We start from the raw sequence: 25,646 nt of genomic DNA on the forward strand, positions 1-25,646 counted from the left end.
TATAAGCGTCCGCTTACCCAGCTCCGAGGGTTATTCATGGAGAATACATTCAATGGATTCGTGTGGAGGAAGTCCTCCTTCTCCCCCTTGTACAAGCCGGACAGGATCTTCACCAGATCGGCGGCCGACCCCGGCCCCGTGCGGCCATGACGGGTGGCGTCATTCTCCCCGTTGAAATCCCACATGGGGTGGCCCCTATATTGGAGCGGCTGCACCCCTCGCATAACGCATGTGGCCATGACTCCAATCATGGTTAATCTGGAATGGGCTAGTAACCGTATCCGGCCCATCAGATAGTGGACGCTCCTGTCATCTTCCTGTTGAGGGCTCCGTGGGCGCCAACTCAGGCGTTTCTTCAGAGGAGCGTTGCTAAACTCCGGGAGGCCGATCCGGACTGGATCCGGCAGCGGGGCGTCTTCCATATAAAACCACTCCGAAGGCCAGTCTTCGGACGCCTTCTTTGGGGTTCCGGATAGATATCCGGTCCCGGCGATGCGCCATATTTCGGCTCCGCCCACTTGATATATCGACCCCTCGTAAGAACGGGGTACGAGGCAAAACAGCCTCTTCCACAGCGCAAAATGGGGCTCGATGCCCAAGAATAGCTCGCAAAGAGCTACAAAGCCCGCGATGTGCAAAATGGAGGCGGGCATGAGGTGGTGAAGTTGGAGTCCATAAAACTCCAGGAGCCCCCGGAGAAACGGATGTATAGGAAATCTGAGTCCCCTTATTAAGTAGGCGACGAAGCATACCCGCTCTCCTTTGGAGGGATTGGGGATGCTCTCCGCCTGCTTCCCACCCTTGTAGGTGGCCAGTCCGGCTCGAACCGGAACCATAAAGGTCGGAGGAAGGTATCCCTCTGCTTGGAGCGTCACTAACTCGCTATGCGGGACTGAGCATCTCCTCCAATCTCCTGGCTAAGGACTGGGAGCGCGAGAAGAGGAGCCGCGTCGACTGTCCATGTTGGAATGGATTTTTTGTCAGATGTGCCTCGATGAGTACTTGCGGAAGGAGGATGGTGTGATTTGGATCTGGATCCTCGCCTCTCTTATAGGCAGCTTATTCGCGCAGCTAGGGGGTAAAACGTAAGAATACCCTGGCTTTTCACATTCGTACGACACGTGGAAGAAGGCCATTATTGGACATAGAAGCCAAGGAGCGCAACATTTATGAAGCAACCGGACACTATCCGGCAAACACATGAAACATGAAGGAGAACCCGTCTTGCAAACGCCGAAGACAACATACGCGCCGGACTCGTCATCATTGAAGCCTGGTTCGGGGGCTACTGAGGGAGTCCTGGACTAGGGGGTGTCCAGATAGCCGAACTATCATCATTGGCCGGACTCCAAGACTATGAAGATACAAGATTGAAGACTTCGTCCCGTGTCCAGATGGGACTTTCCTTCGCGTGGAAGGCAAGCTTGGCGATACGGATATGTAGATCTCCTACCATTGTAACCGACTCTGTGTAACCCTAGCCCTCTCCGATGTCTATATAAACCGGATGGCTTTAGTCCGTAGGACGAACAACAATCATACCATAGGCTAGCTTCTAGGGTTTAGCCTCCTTGATCTCATGGTATATCTACTCTTGTAACACACATCATCAATATTAATCAAGCAGGATGTAGGGTTTTACCTCCATCAAGAGGGCCCGAACCTGGGTAAAACATCGTGTCCCTTGTCTCATGTTACCATCCGCCTAGACGCACAGTTTGGGACCCCCTACCTGAGATCCGCCGGTTTTGACACCGACAAAGAGTGTTGAACCCAATGAGGAGATAAAGGTAGAACAAATATTCCCTCAAGTTATATCGACCACCGATACAACTCTACGCACACTTTAACGTTTGCTTTACCTAGAACAAGTATGAAATATTTTGTAGGTGTGATGCTAGAACTACTTTGCAAGAATAAAACTACTAGTACTTTGCGATATAATAAAAGTTAGTTGTTTAGTAGAAAACTTTTGTCACACAAGAGAGTTATATGTCCCTAGGCGATTGATAACTAGACCGGTAATCATTATTGCAATTTTATATGAGGGAGAGGCATGATCTAACATACTTTCGGCACTTGGATTATATGCAATTATGATTGGAACTCTAGCAACCATCCGCAACTACCAAAGAACATTAAGGTAAAACCCAACCATAGCATCAAGTCCTCTTTACTCCCATACGCAACAACCCCCTTACTCGGGTATAAGTTTCTGTCACTCTCGCCACCCACTATAAGAGAATCATGAACGTATTGCTGAAGGAAATATGCCCTAGAGGCAATAATAAAGTTATTATTATTTCCTTATATCATGATAAATGTTTATTATTCATGCTAGAATTGTATTAACCGGAAACATGATACATGTGTGAATACATAGACAAACATATAGTCACTAGTATGCCTCTACTTGACTAGCTCATTAATCAAAGATGGTTATGTTTCCTAACCATAGACATGTGTTGTCATTTGATTAATGGGATCACATCATTAGGAGAATGATGTGATTGACATGACCCATCCCGTTAGCTTAGCACTTGATCGTTTAGTATTCTGCTATTACTTTCTTCATGACTTATACATGTTCCTGTAACTATGAGAATTATGCAACTCCCGTTTACCGGAGGAACACTTTGGGTACTACCAAACGTCACAACGTAACTGGGTGATTATAAAGGAGTACTACAGGTGTTTCCGAAGGTACATGTTGAGTTGGCGTATTTCGAGATTAGGTTTTGTCACTCCGATTGTCGGAGAGGTATCTCTGGGCCCTCTCGGTAATACTCATCACTTAAGCCTTGCAAGCATTATAACTAATAAGTTAGTTATGAGATGACATATTATAGAACGAGTAAAGAGACTTGCCGGTAATGAGATTGAACTAGGTATTGGATACCGAAGATCAAATCTCGGGCAAGTAACATACCGGTGACAAAGGGAACAACGTATGTTGTTATGCGGTTTGACCGATAAAGATCTTCGTAGAATATGTAGGAACCAATATGGGCATCCAGGTCCCGCTATTGGTTATTGACCGAGAATGGTTTTAGGTCATGTCTACATAATTCTCGAACCCGTAGGGTCCGCACGCTTAACGTTTCGATGACAGTTTCATTATGAGTTTATAAGTTTTGATGTACCGAAGTTTGTTCGGAGTCCCGGATGTGATCACGGACATGACGAGGAGTCTCGGAATGGTCGAGACATAAAGATTGATATATTGGAAACCTATGTTTGGACATCGGAATGGTTCCGGGTGAAATCGGCATTTTACCGGAGTACCGGGAGGTTACCGGAACCCCGCCCCCGGGGGGGGGTGATGGGCCTACTTGGGCCACGAGGGAGAAGAGAGAAGGAGCCAGGAGGGGGCCGCGCGCCCCTCCCCCTCCTAGTCCGAATAGGACAAGCGAAGGGGGCGGCGCCCCCCCTTTCCTTCCCCTCTTCCTCCTCTTTCCTCCCCTTCTCCTACTCCTACTTGGAAAGAGGGAGTCCTACTCCTGGTGGGAGTAGGACTCCCCCCTTTGGCGCGCCCTCTAGGCCGGCCGCCTCCTCCCCCTTGGCTCCTTTATATACGGGGGCGGGGGGCACGCCAAAGACACACAAGTTGATCTACGGATCGTTCCTTAGCCGTGTGCGGTGCCCCCTTCCACCATATTCCACCTCGGTCATATCATCGCGGAGTTTAGGCGAAGCCCTGCGCCGGTAGAACATCATCATTGTCACCACGCCGTCGTGCTGACGGAACTCATCTCCGGAGCCTTTGCTGGATCGGAGGGCCGGAGATCGTCATTGAGCTGAACGTGTGCTGAACTCGGAGGCCCGTACGTTCGGTGCTTGGATCGGTCGGATCGTGAAGACGTACGACTACATCAACCGCGTTGTGCTAACGCTTCCGCTTACAGTCTACGAGAGTACGTGGACGAACACTCTCCCCTCTCGTTGCTATATCATCAACATGATCTTGCGTGTGCGTAGGAATTTTTTTGAAATTACTACGTTCCCCAACAGTGGTATTAGAGCCTAGGTTTTATGCGTTGATGTTATATGCACGAGTAGAACACAAGTGAGTTGTGGGCGATATAAGTCATACTGCTTACCAGCATGTCATACTTTGGTTCAGCGGCATTGTGAGATGAAGCGGCCCGGACCGACATTACGCGTACGCTTACGCGAGACTAGTTTCACCGCTACGAGCACTCGTTGCTTAAAGGTGACCGGCGGGTGTCTGTCTCTCTCACTTTAGTTGAACCGAGTGTGGTTACGCCCGGTCCTTGCGAAGGTTAAAACAGCACCAACTTGACAAACTATCGTTGTGGTTTTGATGCGTAGGTAAGAACGGTTCTTGCTAAGCCCGTAGCAGCCACGTAAAATTTGCAACAACAAAGTAGAGGACGTCTAACTTGTTTTTGCAGGGCATGTTGTGATGTGATATGGTCAAGACGTGATGCTATATTTTATTGTATGAGATGATCATGTTTTGTAACCGAAGTTATCGGCAACTGGCAGGAGCCATATGGTTGTCGCTTTATTGTATGAAATGCAAACGCCCTGTAATTGCTTTACTTTATCACTAAGCGGTAGCGATAGTCAGAAGCAATAGATGGCGTAATGACAATGATGCTACGATGGAGATCAAGGTGTCGCGCCGGTGACGATGGTGATCATGACGGTGCTTCGAAGATGGAGATCACAAGCACAAGATGATGATGGCCATATCATATCACTTATATTGATTGCATGTGATGTTTATCCTTTATGCATCTTATCTTGCTTTGATTGACGGTAGCATTTTAAGATGATCTCTCACTAATTATCAAGAAGTGTTCTCCCTGAGTATGCACCGTTGCAAAAGTTCTTCGTGCTGAGACACCACGTGATGATCGGGTGTGATAGGCTCTACGTTCAAATACAACGGGTGCAAAACAGTTGCACACGCGGAATACTCAGGTTATACTTGACGAGCCTAGCATATACATATATGGCCTCGGAACATGGAGACTGAAAGGTCGAGCGTGAATCATATAGTAGATATGATCAACATAGCGATGTTCACCATTGAAACTACTCCATCTCACGTGATGATCGGACATGGTTTGGTTGATTTGGATCACGTGATCACTTAGATGACTAGAGAGATGTCTGTCTAAGTGGGAGTTCTTAAGTAATATGATTAATTGAACTTAAATTTATCATGAACTTAGTACCTGATAGTATCTTGCTTGTCTATGTTTGTTTGTAGATAGATGGCTCGTGCTGTTGTTCCGTTGAATTTTAATGCGTTCCTTGAGAAAGCAAAGTTGAAAGATGATGGTAGCAATTACACGGGCTGGGTCCGTAACCTGAGGATTATCCTCATTGCTGCACAAAAAAGTTACGTCCTGGAAGCACCGCTGGGTGCCAGACCTGCTGCTGATGCAACTGACGACGTTAAGAACGTCTGGCAGAGCAAAGCTGATGACTACTCTATAGTTCAGTGTGCCATGCTTTACGGCTTAGAACCGGGCCTTCAACGACGTTTTGAACGTCATGGAGCATATGAGATATTCCAGGAGTTGAAGTTAATATTTCAAGCAAATGCCCGATTGAGAGATATGAAGTCTCCAATAAGTTCTATAGCTGCAAGATGGAGGAGAATAGTTCTGTCAGTGAACACATACTCAAAATGTCTGGGTATAATAATCACTTGATTCAACTGGGAGTTAATCTTCCTGATGATAGTGTCATTGACAGAATTCTCCAATCACTGCCACCAAGCTACAAGAGCTTCGTAATGAACTATAATATGCAAGGGATGAACAAGACTATTCCCGAGCTCTTCGCGATGCTGAAAGCCGCGGAGGTAGAAATCAAGAAGGAGCATCAAGTGTTGATGGTTAACAAAACCACTAGTTTCAAGAAGAAGGACAAAGGGAAGAAGAAGGGGAACTTCAAAAATAACGGCAAGCAAGTTGCTGCTCAAGAGAAGAAACCCAAGTCTGGACCTAAGCCTGAAACTGACTGCTTCTACTGCAAGCAGACTGGACACTGGAAGCAGAACTGCCCCAAGTATTTGGCGGATAAGAAGGATGGCAAAGTGAACAAAGGTATATGTGATATACATGTTATTGATGTGTACCTTACTAATGCTCGCAGTAGCACCTGGGTATTTGATACTGGTTCTGTTGCTAATATTTGCAACTCGAAACAGGGACTACGGATTAAGCGAAGATTAGCTAAGGACGAGGTGACGATGCGCGTGGGAAATGGTTCCAAAGTCGATGTGATCGCGGTCGGCGCGCTACCTCTACATCTACCATCGGGTTAGTATTAGACCTAAATAATTGTTATTTGGTGCCAGCCTTGAGCATGAACATTATATCTGGATCTTGTTTGATGCGAGACGGTTATTCATTTAAATCAGAGAATAATGGTTGTTCTATTTATATGAGTAATATCTTTTATGGTCATGCACCCTTGAAGAGTGGTCTATTTTTATTGAATCTCGATAGTAGTGATACACATGTTCATAGTGTTGAAACCAAAAGATGCAGAGTTGATAATGATAGTGCAACTTATTTGTGGCACTGCCGTTTAGGTCATATCGGTGTAAAATGCATGAAGAAACTCCATACTGATGGGCTTTTGGAATCACTTGATTATGAATCACTTGGTACTTGCGAACCGTGCCTTATGGGCAAGATGACTAAAACACCGTTCTCCGGTACTGTGTAGAGAGCAACAGATTTGTTGGAGATCATACATACAGATGTATGTGGTCCAATGAATGTTGAGGCTCGTGGCGGATATCGTTATTTTCTCACCTTCACAGATGATTTAAGCAGATACGGGTATATCTACTTAATGAAACACAAGTCTGAAACATTTGAAAAGTTCAAAGAATTTCAGAGTGAAGTGGAAAATCATCGTAACAAGAAAATAAAGTTTCTACGATCTGATCGTGGAGGAGAATATTTGAGTTATGAGTTTGGTCTACACTTGAAACAATGCGGGATAGTCTCGCAACTCACGCCACCTGGAACACCACAACGAAATGGTGTGTCCGAACGTCGTAATCGTACATTACTTGATATGGTGCGATATATGATGTCTCTTACTGATTTACCGTTATCGTTTTGGGGTTATGCTTTAGAGACGGCCGCATTCACGTTAAATAGGGCACCATCAAAATCCGTTGAGAGGACACCTTATGAACTGTGGTTTGGCAAGAAACCAAAGTTGTCGTTTCTTAAAGTTTGGGGCTACGATGCTTATGTGAAGAAACTTCAACCAGATAAGCTCGAACCCAAATCGGAGAAATGTGTCTTCATAGGATACCCAAAGGAGACAATTGGGTACACCTTCTATCACAGATCTGAGGGCAAGATTTTCGTTGCTAAATTCGGATCCTTTCTAGAGAAGGAGTTTCTCTCGAAAGAAGTGAGTGGGAGGAAAGTAGAACTTGACGAGATAACTGTATCTACTCCCTTATTGGAAAATAGTTCATCACAAGAACCGGTTCCTGTGACAACTACACCAATCAGTGAGGAAGCTAATGATATTGATCATGAAACTTCAGATCAAGTTTCTACAGAACCTCGTAGGTCTACCAGAATAAGATCCGCACCAGAGTGGTACGGTAATCCTATTCCGGAAGTCATGTTACTTGACCATGATGAACCTACGAACTATGAGGAAGCGATGATGAGCCCAGATTCCGAAAAATGGCTAGAGGCCATGAAATCTGAGATGGGATCCATGTATGAAAACAAAGTATGGACTTTGGTTGACTTGCCCGATGATCGGCAAGCTATTGAGAATAAATGGATTTTTAAGAAGAAGACTGACGCTGATGGTAATGTAACTGTCTATAAAGCTCGACTTGTTGCGAAAGGTTTTCGACAAGTTCAAGGGGTTGACTATGATGAGACTTTCTCACCCGTAGCGATGCTTAAGTCTGTCCGAATCATGTTAGCTATTGCTGCATTTCATGATTATGAAATTTGGCAAATGGATGTCAAGACTGCATTCTTGAATGGATTTCTAGAAGAAGAGTTGTATATGACGCAGCCGGAAGGTTTTGTTGATCCAAAAGGTGCTAACAAAGTGTGCAAGCTCCAGCGTTCCATTTATGGACTGGTGCAAGCATCTCGGAGTTGGAATAAATGCTTTTATAGTGTGATCAAAGCATATGGTTTTATACAGACTTTTGGAGAAGCCTGTATTTACAAGAAAGTGAGTGGGAGCTCTGTAGCATTTCTAGTTTTATATGTAGATGACATATTGTTAATTGGAAATGATATAGAATTTCTGGATAGCATAAAGGGATACTTGAATAAAAGTTTTTCGATGAAAGACCTCGGTGAAGCTGCTTATATATTGGGCATCAAGATCTATAGAGATAGATCAAGACGCTTAATAGGACTTTCACAAAGCACATACCTTGACAAAATTTTGAAAAAGTTCAAAATGGATCAGGCAAAGAAAGGATTCTTGCCTGTGCTACAAGGTGTGAAGTTGAGTCAAACTCAATGCCCGACCACAGCAGAAGATAGAGATAAAATGAAAGATGTTCCCTATGCTTCAGCCGTAGGCTCTATCATGTATGCAATGCTGTGTACCAGACCTGACGTATGCTTAGCAATAAGCTTGGCAGGAAGGTACCAAAGTAATCCAGGAGTGGATCACTGGACAGCGGTCAAGAACATCCTGAAATACCTGAAAAGGACTAAGGATATGTTTCTCGTATATGGAGGTGACAAAGAGCTAGTCGTAAAAGGTTACGTCGATGCAAGCTTTGACACTGATCCGGACGATTCTAAATCGCAGACCGGATACGTGTTTATATTAAATGGTGGAGCTGTAAGTTGGTGCAGTTCTAAACAAAGCGTCGTGGCGGGATCTACATGTGAGGCAGAGTACATAGCTGCTTCTGAAGCAGCGAATGAAGGAGTCTGGATGAAGGAGTTCATTTCCGATCTAGGTGTCGTACCTAGTGCATCGGGACCAATGAGATCTTCTGTGACAATACTGGTGCAATTGCCTTGGCAAAGGAATCCAGATTTCACAAGAGGACCAAGCACATCAAGAGACGCTTCAATTCCATTCGGGACCAAGTCCAAGTGGGAGACATAGAGATTTGCAAGATACATACGGATCTGAATGTTGCAGGCCCGTTGACTAAGCCTCTCTCACGAGCAAAACATGATCAGCACCAAGACTCCATGGGTGTTCGAATCATTACTATGTAATCTAGATTATTGACTCTAGTGCAAGTGGGAGACTGAAGGAAATATGCCCTAGAGGCAATAATAAAGTTATTATTATTTCCTTATATCATGATAAATGTTTATTATTCATGCTAGAATTGTATTAACCGGAAACATGATACATGTGTGAATACATAGACAAACATATAGTCACTAGTATGCCTCTACTTGACTAGCTCATTAATCAAAGATGGTTATGTTTCCTAACCATAGACATGTGTTGTCATTTGATTAATGGGATCACATCATTAGGAGAATGATGTGATTGACATGACCCATCCCGTTAGCTTAGCACTTGATCGTTTAGTATTCTGCTATTGCTTTCTTCATGACTTATACATGTTCCTGTAACTATGAGAATTATGCAACTCCCGTTTACCGGAGGAACACTTTGGGTACTACCAAACATCACAACGTAACTGGGTGATTATAAAGGAGTACTACAGGTGTTTCCGAAGGTACATGTTGAGTTGGCGTATTTCGAGATTAGGTTTTGTCACTCCGATTGTCGGAGAGGTATCTCTGGGCCCTCTCGGTAATACTCATCACTTAAGCCTTGCAAGCATTATAACTAATAAGTTAGTCATGAGATGACGTATTACAGAACGAGTAAAGAGACTTGCCGGTAACGAGATTGAACTAGGTATTGGATACCGACGATCAAATCTCGGGCAAGTAACATACCGATGACAAAGGGAACAACGTATGTTGTTATGCGGTTTGACCGATAAAGATCTTCGTAGAATATGTAGGAACCAATATGGGCATCCAGGTCCCGCTATTGGTTATTGACCAATAATTGTTTTAGGTCATGTCTACATAATTCTCGAACCCGTAGGGTCCGCACGCTTAACGTTTCGTTGACAGTTTCATTATGAGTTTTAAGTTTTGATGTACCGAAGTTTGTTCGGAGTCCCGAATGTGATCACGGACATGATGAGGAGTCTCGGAATGGTCGAGACATAAAGATTGATATATTGGAAACCTATGTTTGGACATCGGAATGGTTCCGGGTGAAATCGGCATTTTACCAGAGTACCGGGAGGTTACCGGAACCCCCCCCCCGGGGGGGGGGGGGGTTGATGGGCCTACTTGGGCCACGAGGGAGAAGAGAGAAGGAGCCAGGAGGGGGCCGCGCGCCCCTCCCCCTCCTAGTCCGAATAGGACAAGGGAAGGGGGGCGGCGCCCCCCCTTTCCTTCCCCTCTTCCTCCTCTTTCCTCCCCTTCTCCTACTCCTACTTGGAAAGAGGGAGTCCTACTCCCGGTGGGAGTAGGACTCCCTCCTTTGGCGCGCCCTCTAGGCCGGCCGCCTCCTCCCCCTTGGCTCCTTTATATACGGGGGCGGGGGGCACCCCAAAGACACACAAGTTGATCTACGGATCGTTCCTTAGCCGTGTGCGGTGCCCCCTTCCACCATATTCCACCTCGGTCATATCGTCGTGGAGTTTAGGCGAAGCCCTGTGCCGGTAGAACATCATCATCGTCACCACGCCGTCGTGCTGACGGAACTCATCTCCGGAGCCTTTGCTGGATCGGAGGGCCGGAGATCGTCATCGAGCTGAACGTGTGCTGAACTCGGAGGCCCCGTACGTTCGGTGCTTGGATCGGTCGGATCGTGAAGACGTACGACTACATCAACCGCGTTGTGCTAACGCTTCTGCTTACGGTCTACGAGAGTACATGGACGAACACTCTCCCCTCTCGTTGCTATATCATCAACATGATCTTGCGTGTGCGTGGGAATTTTTTTGAAACTACTACGTTCCCCAACAATTGCATCATCCTACAGCGGGGATCTCTCACGTTTGTGCAACACGGAGGGCACCATAGGACAACATCAAAATAAAATATAAAACTCAAACCAATCACGATCATCAATCAACCCATAGGACAAAACATATCTACTCAAACATCATAGGATAACCACATATCATTGGATAATGATATATAGTGTTGAGCACCATGTTTAAGTAGAGAATTGCAGCGGGTATAGAGAGGTTACACCGCTGCATAGAGGGGGAGAAAGTTGGTGTTGACTGTAGCAAGATTGTTGATGTAGATTGTTGTCATGATCCTTGCCCCGGTGGCACTCCGACGCCACCGGGAGAGAGGGGGAGAGAGACCCCCTCCTTCTTCTTCTTCTTTGGCCTCCCCCCTAGATGGGAGGAGGGTTTTCCATCTGGTCCATGGCCTCCATGGTGGCGGAGGGGCGAGAGCCCCTTCGAGATTGGATCTCTCTCTCTCTCTCTCTCTCTCTCTCTCTCTCTCTCTCTCTCTATCTCTCTCTGTTCTCTTCTGTTTTGCGTTCCTGTTTTCTGGCCCTTCACCGTTTCTTAAATTCCCGGAGATCCGTACCTCCGATTGCGCTGATATTTTAACATGATTTTTTTGGATATTATCTTTCTTGCGCAAAAGAAGGGCAGCAATCGCCTTACAAGGTGGCCACTACCGACCATCGCGCTCCTGGGGGGGCGTCCTGTTGCCTAGTGGAGGTTGTGGGCCTCCATTTGCATTGATTTCACCTCCCAAAAAACACATATATTCCAAATAATTCTTCATAAAATTTAATTATATTTGGAATTTGTTTGATATGAATATTCCGCGAAACAGAAAACATGCAACAAACAGGAACCGACACTGGGAACTAGATCAATATGTTAGTCCCAAAAATAATATAAATGTTGCCAAAAGTATGTAAAGGTTGTAGAATATTGGCATGGAACAATAAAAAGTTATAGATACGATGGAGATGTATCATGTCTAGAGTAGGTTCACTAGAGGCATGCAAATTCCTATCATGTTTCTTTTTCTTTTTGGATGGACTAGGTGCATCAGTATTAATTCTTTGAGAATCCTGCTCAATTCTCTTAGGGTGACCTTTAGGATACAAAGGTTTCCTGAGTCATTTTACCACCCTAGTCACAACTCTAACAGCATGATCATTCATCTTATTGTTCATCTTATTAAGCAAGTCATTTTGTGACTTGGGGACTTGTTCTACTTGAGTTTTTATCATGGATGCATGTTTACTCACACCCCTAACATCATTAACAGTCCTAAACATAAAGTCGCTCAAGCGTTCAATCATATAAGCATTTTGTTTCAATTTTCTACTAATATATGCATTAAAGTTTCTTGTTTAACAATAAAGTTATATAATTCATCTAAGCATTGACTAGCAGATTTAGTATAAGGAATATCTCCTTTAGTAAATCTATAGAGAGAATTTACCTCTACTACATGTGTCCGGATATCAAGACCATGTATTTCTTCAATAGGTGGTAAATTCTTGACATCTTTAGCTTTAATACCTTTTTCTTTCATAGATTTCTTTGCCTCTTGCATATTTTCAGGATTGAGAGATAGAATACCTCTCTTCTTCGGAGTTGGTTTAGGTGGTAGTTCAGGAAGAGTCCAATCATTATCGTTCATCAATATATTATTCAATAGTTCTTCAGCTTGTTCAATAGTTCATTCCCTGAAAACACAACCAGCACAACTATTTTGGTGGTCCCTAGAAGCATCGGTTAGTCCATCATAAAATATATCAAATATTTCATTTTTCTTGAGAGGATAATTAGGCAAAGCATTAAGTAGTTGAAGAAGCCCCCCCCCCAAGCTTGATGGAGATTCTCTTCTTTAATTTACACAAAGTTAAATATTTTCTGTAAAGCAGCTTGTTCCTTATTTGTAGGAAAATATTTTTCAGAGAAGTAATATATCATATCGTGGGGACTACGCACACAACCAGGAGCAAGATAATTAAACCATATCTTAGCATCACCCTTTTATGAGAAAGGAAACAACTTAAGAATATAGTAGTAGTGACTGTTTTCCTCATGAGCAAATAGGGTGACTATATCATTCAGTTTAATAAGATATTCCACAACAGTTTCAGACTCATAACCATGGAAAGGATTATATTCAACCAAAGTAATTAACTAAGGATCAATAGAGAATTCGTAATCATTATCAGTAATAAAGATAGGTGAAGTAGCAAACTTAGGATCATATTTCATTCTAGCATTCAAAGATTTTTTTTCTTTCAACTTGACTAGTAATTTCTTAAGATCACCTATATCCTTACAAGCAAGAAAATCCCTAGCTACCTCTCCATCCATAACATAACCCTCAGGTATATCAGAAAATTCATCTAGGAGACCCAGGTCTAACATGTGTTTCAAAAGTATCAATTTTAATAATTTCATCATTTTCAACATTCTCAATTTCTTTAGCTCTAGCAAGTTATTCATCAAGAAATTCACCTAGTGGCACGGTTTTATCAAGCAAAGTACTAGCATCATCATAAGCATCATTAATAGCGGAATTAGCATCATCAATTACTTGCGACATATCAGGATTAATAGCAAGTGGTGGTGTCGCAAACTTACTCAAAACAGAAGGTGAATCAAGTGCAGAGCTAGATGACAGTTCCTTATCCCCCATCGTCTTAGGGAATGATCTTGGTTCTGGTATCTTTCAGATTCTTCATAGTGATCAACAGATATAAATCCCAAGTGACTCAGCAAATAGAGCTATGTTCCCCGGGAACGGCGCTAGAAAAGGTCTTGATAACCCACAAGTATAGGGGATCGCAACCATTTTTTAGGGTAGAATATCCAACCCAAATTTATTGATTCGACACAAGGGAGCCAAAGAATATTCAAAAATATTAGCAGTTGAGTTGTCAATTCAACCACACCTAAAATACTTAATATCTGCAGCAAAGTGATCAGTAGAAAAGTAGTATGATAGTAACAGTAACAGTGGCAATAGTAACAGTAGCAGTTTTGTAGTGATTGTAACGGCAGCAACAACGAAAGTAACTTAGCAAACATCAATATATGAAAAGCGCAGGCATTGGATCGGAGATGGATAATTGCGTTGGATAATGTTCATCATGTAGCAGTGAGCGACACAGAACTAGCTCTAATTCATCAATGTAATGTAGACATGTATTCCGTATATAGTCATAGTGCTTATGGAAAAGAACTTGCATGACATCTTTTGTCATACCCTCCCGTGGCAATGGGGTTCATAAGGAAACTAAGGGATATTAATGCCTCCTTTTAATAGAGAACCGGAACAAAGCATTAGCACTTAGTGAATACATGAACTCCTCAAACTACGGTAATCACCGGAAAGAATCCCAATTATTGTCACCTTGGGGTATGCGGATCATAACACGTAATAGGTGCATATAAATTGCAAGATAGGATCAAGAACACCCATATATTCATGAAAACATGATAGGTTTAGATCTGAAATCATGACACTCGGGCCCTACTGACAAGCATTAAGCATAACAAAGTCATAGCAATATCAATCTCAGAACATAGTGGATACTAGGGATCAAACCCTAACAAAACTAACTCGATTACATGATAAATCTCATCCAACCCATCACCGTCCAGCAAGCCTACGAAGAAATTACTCACTCCCGACGTTGAGCATCATGAAATTGGTGGTGAGGATGAGTTGGTCATGACGACAGCGACGAATTCCACCCTTCAGAGCCCCGAACAGACTTTATATTAGCCCTCCCGATGAAGAACAGGAGGTGGCGGCGACTCTGTATCATAAAAAAAGGATGAATCCTTCTCTTTGATTTTTTTGGCGAATATGTATATATGGAGTTTGAGTTAGAGTTGCCAGAGGTCCAGGGGGCCCACAAGCCTGGAGGGCGCGCCCCCTGAGCTTGTGGCTCCTGGGTGGCCCCCCCTCTGCTATATTCTTCCGCTGGTATTTTTTAATATATTTCATAAAAGTTCTCCATAAATTTTCAGGTCAATATGAGAACATTGATTTCTGCACAAAAACAACATCATGGCAATTCTGCTGAAAACAACTTCAGCCAGGGCTAGTTCATTCAAATCATGCAAATTAGAGTCCAGAACAGTAGCAAAAGCGTTTGGATAAGTAGATAGGATGGAGACTTATCAGGCACCAGCGACTAGAATGACCGGCTCAGCGCGGCCATGGCTGAACCCTCGAATCATCAGGGCCTGCTGCGTGGCCTTGGCAACGAGGGTTCATTCTCCGAGATTGTGCCTCCTGTCGTGCAGTGCACGGCTTGTACCTTCCTCCGACTAGCCCTCTTCGTTGATTGTATCGCCCGCTGCTTCGGCGTCTGCTCCTTCTTAGGCTGCTTCTTGTGGGTGAAGCGGGGCTTGCCGGCCACGCCGTCGACCGTGGACAACGCGGGCGGGGGGTTTGGCGCGTCGGCCATGGTGAGAGGGCGAGAGGGTTTTGAGAGAGAATGGAGGAAATGGGGTGGATGTGTTACTGTGTGGCGGGGGCAAGTGGAGGACAAGGGCGAACATCGCGCACGTCCGCGCCGACAGAAACCCGACCATATTTGAACCGAAAATGGGTTGCGGGTGGATAAAAAATGGACGCACGTCCGTTTATGCCGACGCGTTGGACCGCGCTTTATGTCTGATTCGATCCAAAACAGACGCATGCTGGCAGAATGGGTCGCGCGATTGGAGTTGCCCTAGCTACGCGTCTCGCAATTCATACACATTATGGAGTCTGCAAGTATAACCACTCTACCAGAGTTTGCCCTAAAAATTCGTCCCCACGGCCAAACGTTGCTGCCTGCTTTGGCTCGCTCCTCGGGTGCGAAAGCCGTGTGTGCCGATCACGACGACGATGCACAACCGCCTGCCTCCTCACGTCCCCCGTCCGCTGCCTATGCGGTATTGGTATGGTCGTACCACCGTACCGTCCATGTGGCGATCCCATCAAACTCGTATCATCCGTTCGTTCAAAACCAAATCGGCGCTCTCTAGTTAATTCGCACACTCATCTGGGAGACCCACCGGCCAGCGACCATATGCCAGGAGATGCACTCCCCGTAAACGTGGCACAGCATAACGCAAATGTAAGTGACTGCCATGTGGGGCTCGAATGACCAAGCTGTAGCAAATTTCTTTCTCAATTTAGTTTGCGGTGACGTCTGTTAGCGACGAGAGCTTGAAGGGCAAGAGAGGAGGCCGCACGGATCTCCCCGGCCTTCGTAGACAAGAAACCCACCGCGAATTCTCCGCAAATCACCACACTGCCACGACCCGACGCGGGGGCAGTTTGGGTAGCCAAATGCGGTGGCAGAACGGTGGATAGGCAGCCCTACCCGAGGGCAAAAGGGGAACGCCGCGAAAGATAAAGCCTCTATTTGGACCCCCGGCTCTGCTCCCATCGCCATTGCTGCTCTCTCTTCTTCCTCCTCCCACCCTGCCTCATCGGCTCCTCTTCTTCTCACAAATTTTCCTCGAAATTTCGTGGCCGCCTCCTGTTCGTTCCTGTAGACGAACGGGAGAGTGATTGCTCAGCGGCAGGAGGAAGGAGCCTGCCTCGACCGGTTGGCCGGAGGCCAATTTTGATGCGTGGCCTCCTCGAGGTCCACGCGATTGGCAGGGACGCCGCGTCGACGAGCTCATCGAAACTGAAGGCCGTTCCCGCATTGGACATGATGAGGTAGCCGGCAGATCTCCGGGTTCTCTCTCCTCTCCCTCTTCTTCGTGCTCTTCTTCCTTCCTTCCATCCGTGTCTGTTTCTGTTTGTGTTCAGATCGACGCGTGCGCTGTTTCCATCTTGCGTGCGTTTGATTTTTGGTTTCGGCTTCTGTTTTCCTTTGGTTGGTGATGGATTTCATCTGTTCGCCTGTCCTCGGCCGCAACTGGCCGGCCTTGTAAATTTCTCACCTTTCATGCGTTTACTTTGTTGTAATCTGGCCGCCGTCGTCTAACTTTCTAGATTTTCCCTTCTTCTTCGGTTTGGTTGATCTGTGCTTCGGTGTTGCGATTCTGACTATGCCAATTTACACGGTTGCGTTTGGCTCCTGATGATTCGGCCTTCTTAATCTCTGTATATGTATTTCGCAGTCTTCTGCTTGTGCTCTGAATACTTCCTGGTCGTCTTTTCCGTTCGTTTCCGATGCTCTTGTCCGGCTGTTTGGTCCGGATGACGAGCATCCTGCCGTTTCTTCTTCGCTGCATCTAAGGCTCTCTTCGTGTGAAGATTGGAGTTCCATGGTTCACGTCCGAAGTGTTTTCGTGTTCTTTGCGTTTACCATCCCGGTTCTGCCGGCCGTTGAATTTTGCGGTCGTTTTGTGATCGATCCGGTGTGTTCTTCTTCTCATTTCATCGACCACTCCAAGGCGGCCGGTTTGCTACTTGCATTTTGTAGCAGATCCCTTTGTCCGGTCAAATCGCTAATCTGTGTCGCTGCAGGTACCAAAGGCTCAGCCCGGACTGCCTCCCGCTCGCCAACGGTGGCGGCAGCGGCGGCGTTGCACGCAAGCCGGCCTCGAGATCCTTTAGAGACGACGAAGGACCGGCCGCCGCCACCGACGGTTCCCGACTGGCCTCGTACCTCGCCGCCTCCCAGGCGGACTCCAAGCCGCCGGTGCGGGCGCGCGCACCGCAGCCGCCGGCCGCGCGGAGCCCGGCGCGGGACCACGGCCAGCACCACCCATCCGACTCCTCCGACACGGCTTCCCCAAGCTCCACCGGCGCGGGCTCCGGCCCGGTCGGCGGCGACGTGCTGCTACAGTGGGGACACAACAAGCGGTCCCGCTGCCGGCGCGACTCCTCCGCGGCGTCCTCGTCGGCGTCGCCGTCCTCGCAGCGTCGGCAGACCCTCGGCAACGGCAAGATCCAGCGGCGCGCGTCGGCGCCGGCGCCGGCGGAGAAGTTGATGCCCCCTCCTCCGGCCACGATCACGCGGGGGTCCAACCTGAGGTCCTCGTCGTCCTTCCCACCCCGCGTCGCCGGAGGAGACGCCAACCACCAGCTTCCCCACCACGGCAGGTACGGCCTCGCGTCCCCGTCTCGTCTCGTCTCGTGTATCCTGGGTGAGACCCCGCTCCTCCCCTATTTCTCGCCGGTTTTACCCGGCGACCGCGGCCCTTTTTCCGTTTCCGCTTCTGCCCCCGAGGAAAGCTACCGGGCCGCTCGGCCATCTTCCCTTGTTCTTGTTGGAGTCGTGGGATCGTGGGCGTTATTTATTCGCTTGGTGTTTTCGGCGTTCGGGTTTGGGCCTCTTTTGGTTTTGGTGAGCTGTGCCGCCCGCCCACCCGTCTTTTAGCACCGCAACAGGTGCTGGAGTTGGATGAAAGAATCCTTTCTTTTCCTCCAATTTGAAGCAAGTAGGTTTTTCAAATTTCCACAAATATTTTACATACGTACGTACCGCCTTGATGGCTCGATGATCTGGATCGCTCCATCTCTTCCTAATTTCGTGCCATTTATTTACGTTTTCAAAAGCGATTTTATTATTGTGGAAAGTTTCGTGTCTGGATCTGGACGGGTGCGTGGTAACTTTACCGTCCCTGTCCCTTGACCAATCCGTGGACACAAGAGGTGACATAGGGGGCAGCAGCGCCCGTATTTGTCACACATTGCGTGATGCATGGGGGACCCAACTAGATTGCCATATCTGCTCAAATTCCTTTTACTCCAGGGCCAATTTCAGCTTCCGTGGATTGTTCGGCCGATCTAGCCACTAGTAGTAGATTTCAGCTTCCGTGTAAGCGCGATGATGCTATGAATCTCGCGACATCAAGGGAAAGGGAGTAGCACCGGTAGGGCAGATGGTCATCTCTTCTTCTTATAAATATGTGTGCACATCTCTCAACTCCACGATCTGCTTTTCTTTTCTGTATGGATGGATGGGCATCAACAGTAGTAGTTGTAGCACCCCCGCAAGGAAAAAAAAAGCTAGTTCTGGTAGTAGCAGCTTTGCTAGGTTTTGCATATATTTGTATGCATCTCGTTGTGGCAAGAGTCTCCCTCTGGTACTAGTACCACCGATCCACCACCCTACCCACCCTTCTTCCCCTTTACCCCTCAGCAGCCTCCCAACCACCGCCGCATCATCACCAGCAGCACCACGCCACCCCGATCCCATGATTGACGCCATGTTTTCTTCCTTTGGTTGCGCGATCAGGTCCGTTGAGGAGCGATCGGGCGGCGTGCACAAGCGGTCGTCGCCCGACAAGGCGCCGCACCACAAGCCCCCCGCCGCGGAGCATCACATGGATTCCAAGAACGCCCACCACCACCACCACCACCACAGCAACAACCACGACTCGCAGCTGGTGGCCGCCGACAACGGCACGGGCGCCGGCGAGAAGCTGGGCGGGGAGCGGTTGGAGCTTCCCCGGATCTACATCTCGCTGTCCCGCAAGGAGAAGGAGGACGACTTCCTGGTGATGAAGGGCACCAAGCTGCCCCAGAGGCCCAAGAAGCGGGCCAAGAACGTGGACAAGTCGCTCCAAGTATGCATCCATCTACTATCTTATTGTGCTCCTGTAAAAACTGAATCCGATCGGATCTAGCAGTAGCGTTTCTGAAGAGTATCCATGATAACTAACCTGTGTCTTGCTGCAGTTCGTGTTTCCAGGGATGTGGCTCTCGGATTTGACCAAAGGCCGGTATGAGGTGCGAGAGAAGAAATGTGCCAAGAAGGTATAGCAAACAATCAATCAATTCCTAGTTTTCCTTTTCGTTTTCTTTTCTGCTGCAAAGAAAATATATTCTTTTGAGATGGAAAAAAGAATAAGAATAAAGAAAAATTACTACTAGTGGTGATTCAGGTAGGTTGATTGGTTCAGGGCATGTGATTGATGGGCTGCAATGTTAATTAATTAGAGCCTTAAAGCGGGGTTAATTAGTTGCCCCTTTTCTTTTCTTTTGGGAGGATGGTCACGTGGGACCCATGATGACCCGTGATGCGTCTTCGTGTCCTCATTCATGACGGTGCCGAGTTATTTGGCCCCGCTTTATTGCTGTGGACGTGAGGATGCAACCGTGCTAGGCGATCTCCTTGCCCTAACCTCAAGAATCTCCTAGGGTTAAGTAGATTGATCCATCTCTAAAAAAGGTTAAGTAGATTCATCAGCCTGCAAACTGCACTATCATGTGTGGTTTTCCCAAATTAAAAGAGCCAAACCCGGCGGACAACTCAACTGGTACGTACTACTAGTAGTAGCCACAAAAGAAAATTTCCAAGGTCTCTTTGGGAAATGAGGTCCACCTGTCAGCCTCAACTCGCCGTTGGCACTTGTGCCCTTGCAAATGGGCCGATCCAGCGGAAGGGGCCCATGTCGAGACATGTATCTGTCGCTTGCTAGGACCACATGATGGCCCGCCCGGATAGAGCTTGGAATCATAACCATGAAAAAGAGAATAAAACTGAAAGAAGAAGATTTGAAAAGTTTTCACCTTCTATCTGTTGGAATTAGCATCACTGCAAGTTTAATCTCTGCGTTAATGGTAGCACGAGGCACCAACTCCAAATCTCCGAATCTTGTACTAGTAGTTATCTGGAGAAAGGAATCTTGTAACATGAACTCCAGTGTTTAGTCCCGAAAGACTGCATGGTTAAGTCGTGCTTGTGGTGTTAGATACTCTAGCTTATTATTTAAGCACCTATCAGAAGTGACAGTAGTAGTGCTTGTCTTTGTTTCTACAGTGTCTCCCATCAGGTTATCGCTTCGAGCTCGGCACTAACATAAACCTCTGTCTCGTGATCTGGAATGCAGAGGCGAAGAGGGCTGAAGGGGATGGAGAGCATGGACAGCGACTCGGAGTGAAGAGCGCAGAGGAGAGGAGACGGACAAGCAAAGAAGATGGGGATGTCATGTGTGGTGGCCGGGAGCGAGGGGTGTTATGTTAGGAGAAGAAACAAAACCGGTAGAGAGAGCTTAGCCGAAAGGAATGGACGCGACATTTGTAAATGGAGACGGAGGCGGCATAGCCGCAGGCAAGAGTTCGCGTGCGTGCTCGCCTTGCAGACAAATGATGATGATGATGATGCCTCCCCCAGGCTGTTTTTCCTTTTGCGGGGGCTTGGTTCGAAAATCTCGTTTTGAGCTCGAGTGTTTGCGTTTCCTCGGTCTTGTAATTAGTTCCCGCGATGGAGTGGGCTTTGCTTCAAACGACATGGGCCTGGCCCTGATGCACGGCACGCCAACCAAATGCTATGGAACTGGGCCCTCCATGATAAAACAATAAAAGGAAAAACAAGAGGCATCACGAAGACACTGGCTGGGCAACTGGTCCTCCGTTTTGTATTGCATTTCGTTTCCTTGTGTCTTCGCGAACGTCATTACTGTACTGCCGTAGTGGTGTACGCAGGTGGGGGCACTGGTCATAATGCATACGCTACCCGTGGCAGGTTGCGGGTTTGCCGTGAAACGAGGAGCAACTGGTTTTTACCGGCTACCCCAACCCAGGCGCTCTTGATGTGGCTCTGCGACCGTGCATAGTCTCTCCGCCTTCACTTTTTTTTTAATCAACCATATATTTCATTAGACAATCTGTTCACAGAGATTACACGTATGGTCAGGTCACCATACATACGAGACACAAATGCTTGTCAAGCAACTTTGCACAAAGAACTACACAAGAGGTAAAACTACTATTCCACCTTTGCAGAAACTCGTGCCTCGATGAAACATAGTCCACAAATGTCCTTCGCCGCCACCATGGCAACACTGGATAAAGATGAGAACAGCCGCCGTACCAAGATATATGAGAGCACCACCACATACAAAGATGCATTTTGAGCCGATGAAGCGGGTCGCTGCAAGCGACGAGATCGAGTCTTTGTGGCACGTAGGCCGGGGATCTTCCCCGTGGTCACCAGATCTCGACGCCTTCAACTTCATCCTATGTAGTCGAAGAAGAGGAACGTCGCCGTCTGCCGTCATCCATGCACCCAACTGCAAGACAGTAAACACAACTACAGTAGCCGACACAACCGCCACCCGCGAGAGTGTCGTCGGCGAACTACCAGACACGAACCTCGCCGGGTCCAAAGATCGTCTCTCCGCCTTCACTTGTGGTTGTGGGCACTGCAACGCAGCCTCTTGCACGATGCTCAAATAAACAAGTATCAAGACGCACTTGCACGCCAAGTTCTATCATACTCCCTCAATTCCACAATGTAGTGCGCCCACGCTTCCCGAGATCTAAATTTGATCGTAAATTTAACCAACAAGACCGACTGCGGCGGGAGCAAAAATTATACCACTGAATTTGGAAGCGCGGGCGCATTACATTGTGGAATGGAGGGAGTACTGTATATAGGCAAGTGTCGCCCAATCGGTGCATTTGAACTTAACTGACAAGATGCTACACCTGCAAGTCTAGTACAGAAACGCAGGTGATCGATCCGGAGCCATTTAGAACAAAGGAACATCGATTTTGTCCGCCTTTTGTCCATTTAGGCCGGCCCAGCGGACACCCATGTCCGCTTTCGTGGTCGGCGCTTGCGTCCAATGCTGGCCTGACTTATTTTTGAGGCTGCGCGAAAAAATACCGCAAACATTCTTTTTTAACATTATGAAAATAGAAAACGTTAAGTAAACATTAACGTCGACCACAAAGGCGGGCGAGAGTCCACGAGTCAACTTTTTAAGTTAAAATATCAAATAAAAGTTAAAACTAGGAGAAGGCGCGCTGCCCTATGCGTCCTCCTCGTGGCCGTCGGGACCGGTGAGGTCGATGAGCGTCGGCGCCGAGCCAACCCAGGGGAACGCCGTCTCGCAGGCTGTGGCGGTGTCCGCCGCTGGCTGTACCACCGCGGGCTGGGCTTGCGCACTCCGGGCAAGGCGCTCCTCCTCCCTCGCCTCGCGGCACTCCTCCTCTGCGTCGCGCTTCAGCTGCTTGCCCTCGCGGCGCTCCTCCGCCAGTATTTGCTGCCGCCATCGCTAGAGGTAGAGCTGCTCCTGCACCGGCGTCGTCCCGAACCAGATCGGTGGTGCGCCGACCCACTTGGGTACCACCCCGTCCCATGAGTAGCGCTCCGGCTTGATGGGGGTCGGCGCTAGCTAGGCCATGACGGGGGATGGCGGCACGACGTAGTCACTTGCACGGAGAGCGAAATGGCCTCCGCCATGCGCGCCTGGTACGCCGCCTCCTCCTCCTCCGCCTTGCACCACTCGTCCTCCTCGCTTTCATGGAGGGCAGCCACCAACGTCGCCTGGTAGGCGGCCTCCGCCTCTTGGTACTCATCGCGCACAACGAGGGGTGGCGGCGGGGAGCCAGGCCGCACATCGCGGACGTCGGGCCAACGCTGCTCCTCATGCTCGAACGCGAACCAGACCTCCCAATCGGGAGAGTGTGAGGTGTAAGAGGAGTTTGAGGCAATGCTCAGGCGTCAACAGCTGCCATCAGTGCTGCACCTCCTCCCCGTGCTAATATGAGCATCCAGGTTCCGCTGTTGGTTATTGATCGGAGAGGTGTCTCGGTCATGTCTACATAGTTCTCGAACCCGTATGGTCCGCACGCTTAACGTTGGATGGCGATTTGTATTATATGAGTTATGTCATTTGGTGACCGAATGTTGTTCGGAGTCCCGGATGAGATCACGTACATGACAAGGAGTCTCGAAATGGTCGAGAGGTAAAGATTTATATATAGGACGATAATATTCGGACACCGAAAGTGTTCCGGGGGTACCGGGTACGTATCGGGTCACCGCAAGGGGTTCTAGGCATCCCCCCGACAACTACATGGGCGTTTTGGGCCAAGAGTGGGACAGACCAGCCCCTAAGGGGCTGGTGCACCCCATGTAGGCCGAAATAGAGGGGGGGAAGGACAGAGGAGAAGAGAGAAAGGAAGGGGAGGGATTCGTCCTCCCCTTCCTTCTCTCCCCCCTCCTTCCTTCCCCCTTCGGGAATTATGGTAAGGAGGGGGGGGTGTGAATAGGATTAGGGCCCCAAGTAGGATTCCTCCTACTTGGGCGCCCCCTTGGCTGCCCCTTCTCCCTCCCACCTATATATATGAAGGGGGAGGCGCCTAGAACACACATCATTGATTCCCAGCCGTGTGCGGCGCCCCCCTCCATAGTTTACACCTCCGGTCATATTCACATAGTGCTTAGGCGAAGCCCTGAGCGGATCACTTCACCATCATCGTCACCACGCCGTTGTGCTGATGCAACTCTCCCTCGACACTTTGCTGGATCAAGAGTTCGAGGGACGTCATCGAGCTGAACATGTGTAGAACTCGGAGATGCCATACGTTCGATGCATGATCTATCGAAACGAGAAGAAGTTCAACTACATCAACCGCGTTAACAAACGCTTCCGCTTTCAGTCTACGAGGGTACGTGGACTCACTCTTCCCCTCTCGTTGCTATGTATCTCCTAGATAGATCTTGCGTGAGCGTAGGAAAATTTTGAAATTGCATGCTACGTTTCCCAACATATGTACAACAATGTGGATAACCCATGTATGCTATCCAAACAAACAGATGAATCTGCTAAGTGCGCATGGGAATAAATCAAATAACACATGAACCATAGTGCTTTCGAAGATATACATAACTGAACCAAACTGTAATTGGGGATGTATCAACTCGAAATTATAGTCATGGATTTAGGATGCCTTCTGCGCATTAGAAAACCCTAATGCTAAATTAAGTTTTACGGATCCGGACATTTTGAACCAACGAATCAATCTAGACTGTCCCACAAACCTGGGATTCAATCAGTAATGCTACATGCATAAATCAAATCCTATAACCACCCACAAACGATAGATCCTACAGATTTGAAATCAACCAACAGTACAAATGTTGCCACGGGATTACTTACATGAGACGAAGGATTGCTGGATCCTCCCTCAATGGGTTTGCCACCAACAGGATGCTTTCCCGCAATCTTCCCACGAACTTGCCGCTCCAGTTCTTCCATGTACTGATCAACCATCACCTTCCTTGGCTTATCAGCTATCAAGAACAAATCCTGCACGCCGGAGGCGCGTGCAGGTGGCCGGGCCAACACCGACAAAGATGAGGATGATCGACAACAGGGAAGAGGAGGACAGGCGGTGGGGAAGAAATGGCAGATGGTTTCACTGGGGCTTGGGCGGCTAAATAGGACGCTTCCAATGCCACACTGGACCCACACAACAGTCACACATTAATGGAGGGCCGGAGTGTCTGACTTTTTAAGCGCCTAGCAAGGTATTTTTTAAATTCTGGCATAAACCCTAGTTACTAGGCGCCGCCGCGTGCACTTATGGCCCACAACGACCCAGTCGCGCCCAGCTAACATGCCGGATTATCTGCCTTACGTACCACGCCGAATGGCTGATCGTTTTGAGGGAGCATATCAGACCATCCGATATGTTAGCCGGATGCAGCTACCACATCCAGCGGTACTCGGACATATCAGACAGTCTGACCCAGCGATAACATGGTCATGCTCACAAGTCCGGCTCATCCAGCCTGATCACGCCTTCTGGCTAGGCGAGTTTGACGGCTGCCACGTGGCGACCGATGGTTGTCGTTGATCAATGGCACCTCGGCGAGGGACGCGGCAACGTGCAAGTGTGGCGCCTTGAGAAAATTGGGGGGGGGAGGGGTCAGGCGACGAAATA

The 25,646-nt window shown here is 47.8% G+C and overlaps 1 protein-coding gene across 2 annotated transcripts; it reads left to right on the forward strand.

Annotated features, from left to right (window-relative positions):
• The first annotated feature begins 16,437 nt into the window (after nt 1-16,437).
• LOC123070563 (homeobox protein OTX1) lies at nt 16,438-21,133 on the forward strand. Of its 2 annotated transcripts, none has more exons than XM_044493815.1 (5): nt 16,438-16,727; nt 17,484-18,062; nt 19,201-19,531; nt 19,644-19,721; nt 20,728-21,133. In XM_044493815.1, the coding sequence occupies exons 1-5, from the start codon at nt 16,633-16,635 to the stop codon at nt 20,929-20,931; spliced, it is 1,287 nt and encodes a 428-aa protein (XP_044349750.1). In that variant the 5' UTR covers nt 16,438-16,632; the 3' UTR covers nt 20,932-21,133. The 2 variants fall into 2 exon arrangements, with proteins under 2 accessions (XP_044349750.1, XP_044349751.1); XM_044493816.1 differs by having other exon boundaries at nt 20,798-21,133.
• The last annotated feature ends 4,513 nt before the right edge of the window (nt 21,134-25,646 follow it).

The sequence above is a fragment of the Triticum aestivum genome, chromosome 3B (genome assembly GCF_018294505.1).
Source record: "Triticum aestivum cultivar Chinese Spring chromosome 3B, IWGSC CS RefSeq v2.1, whole genome shotgun sequence".
Taxonomy (NCBI): domain Eukaryota; kingdom Viridiplantae; phylum Streptophyta; class Magnoliopsida; order Poales; family Poaceae; genus Triticum; species Triticum aestivum.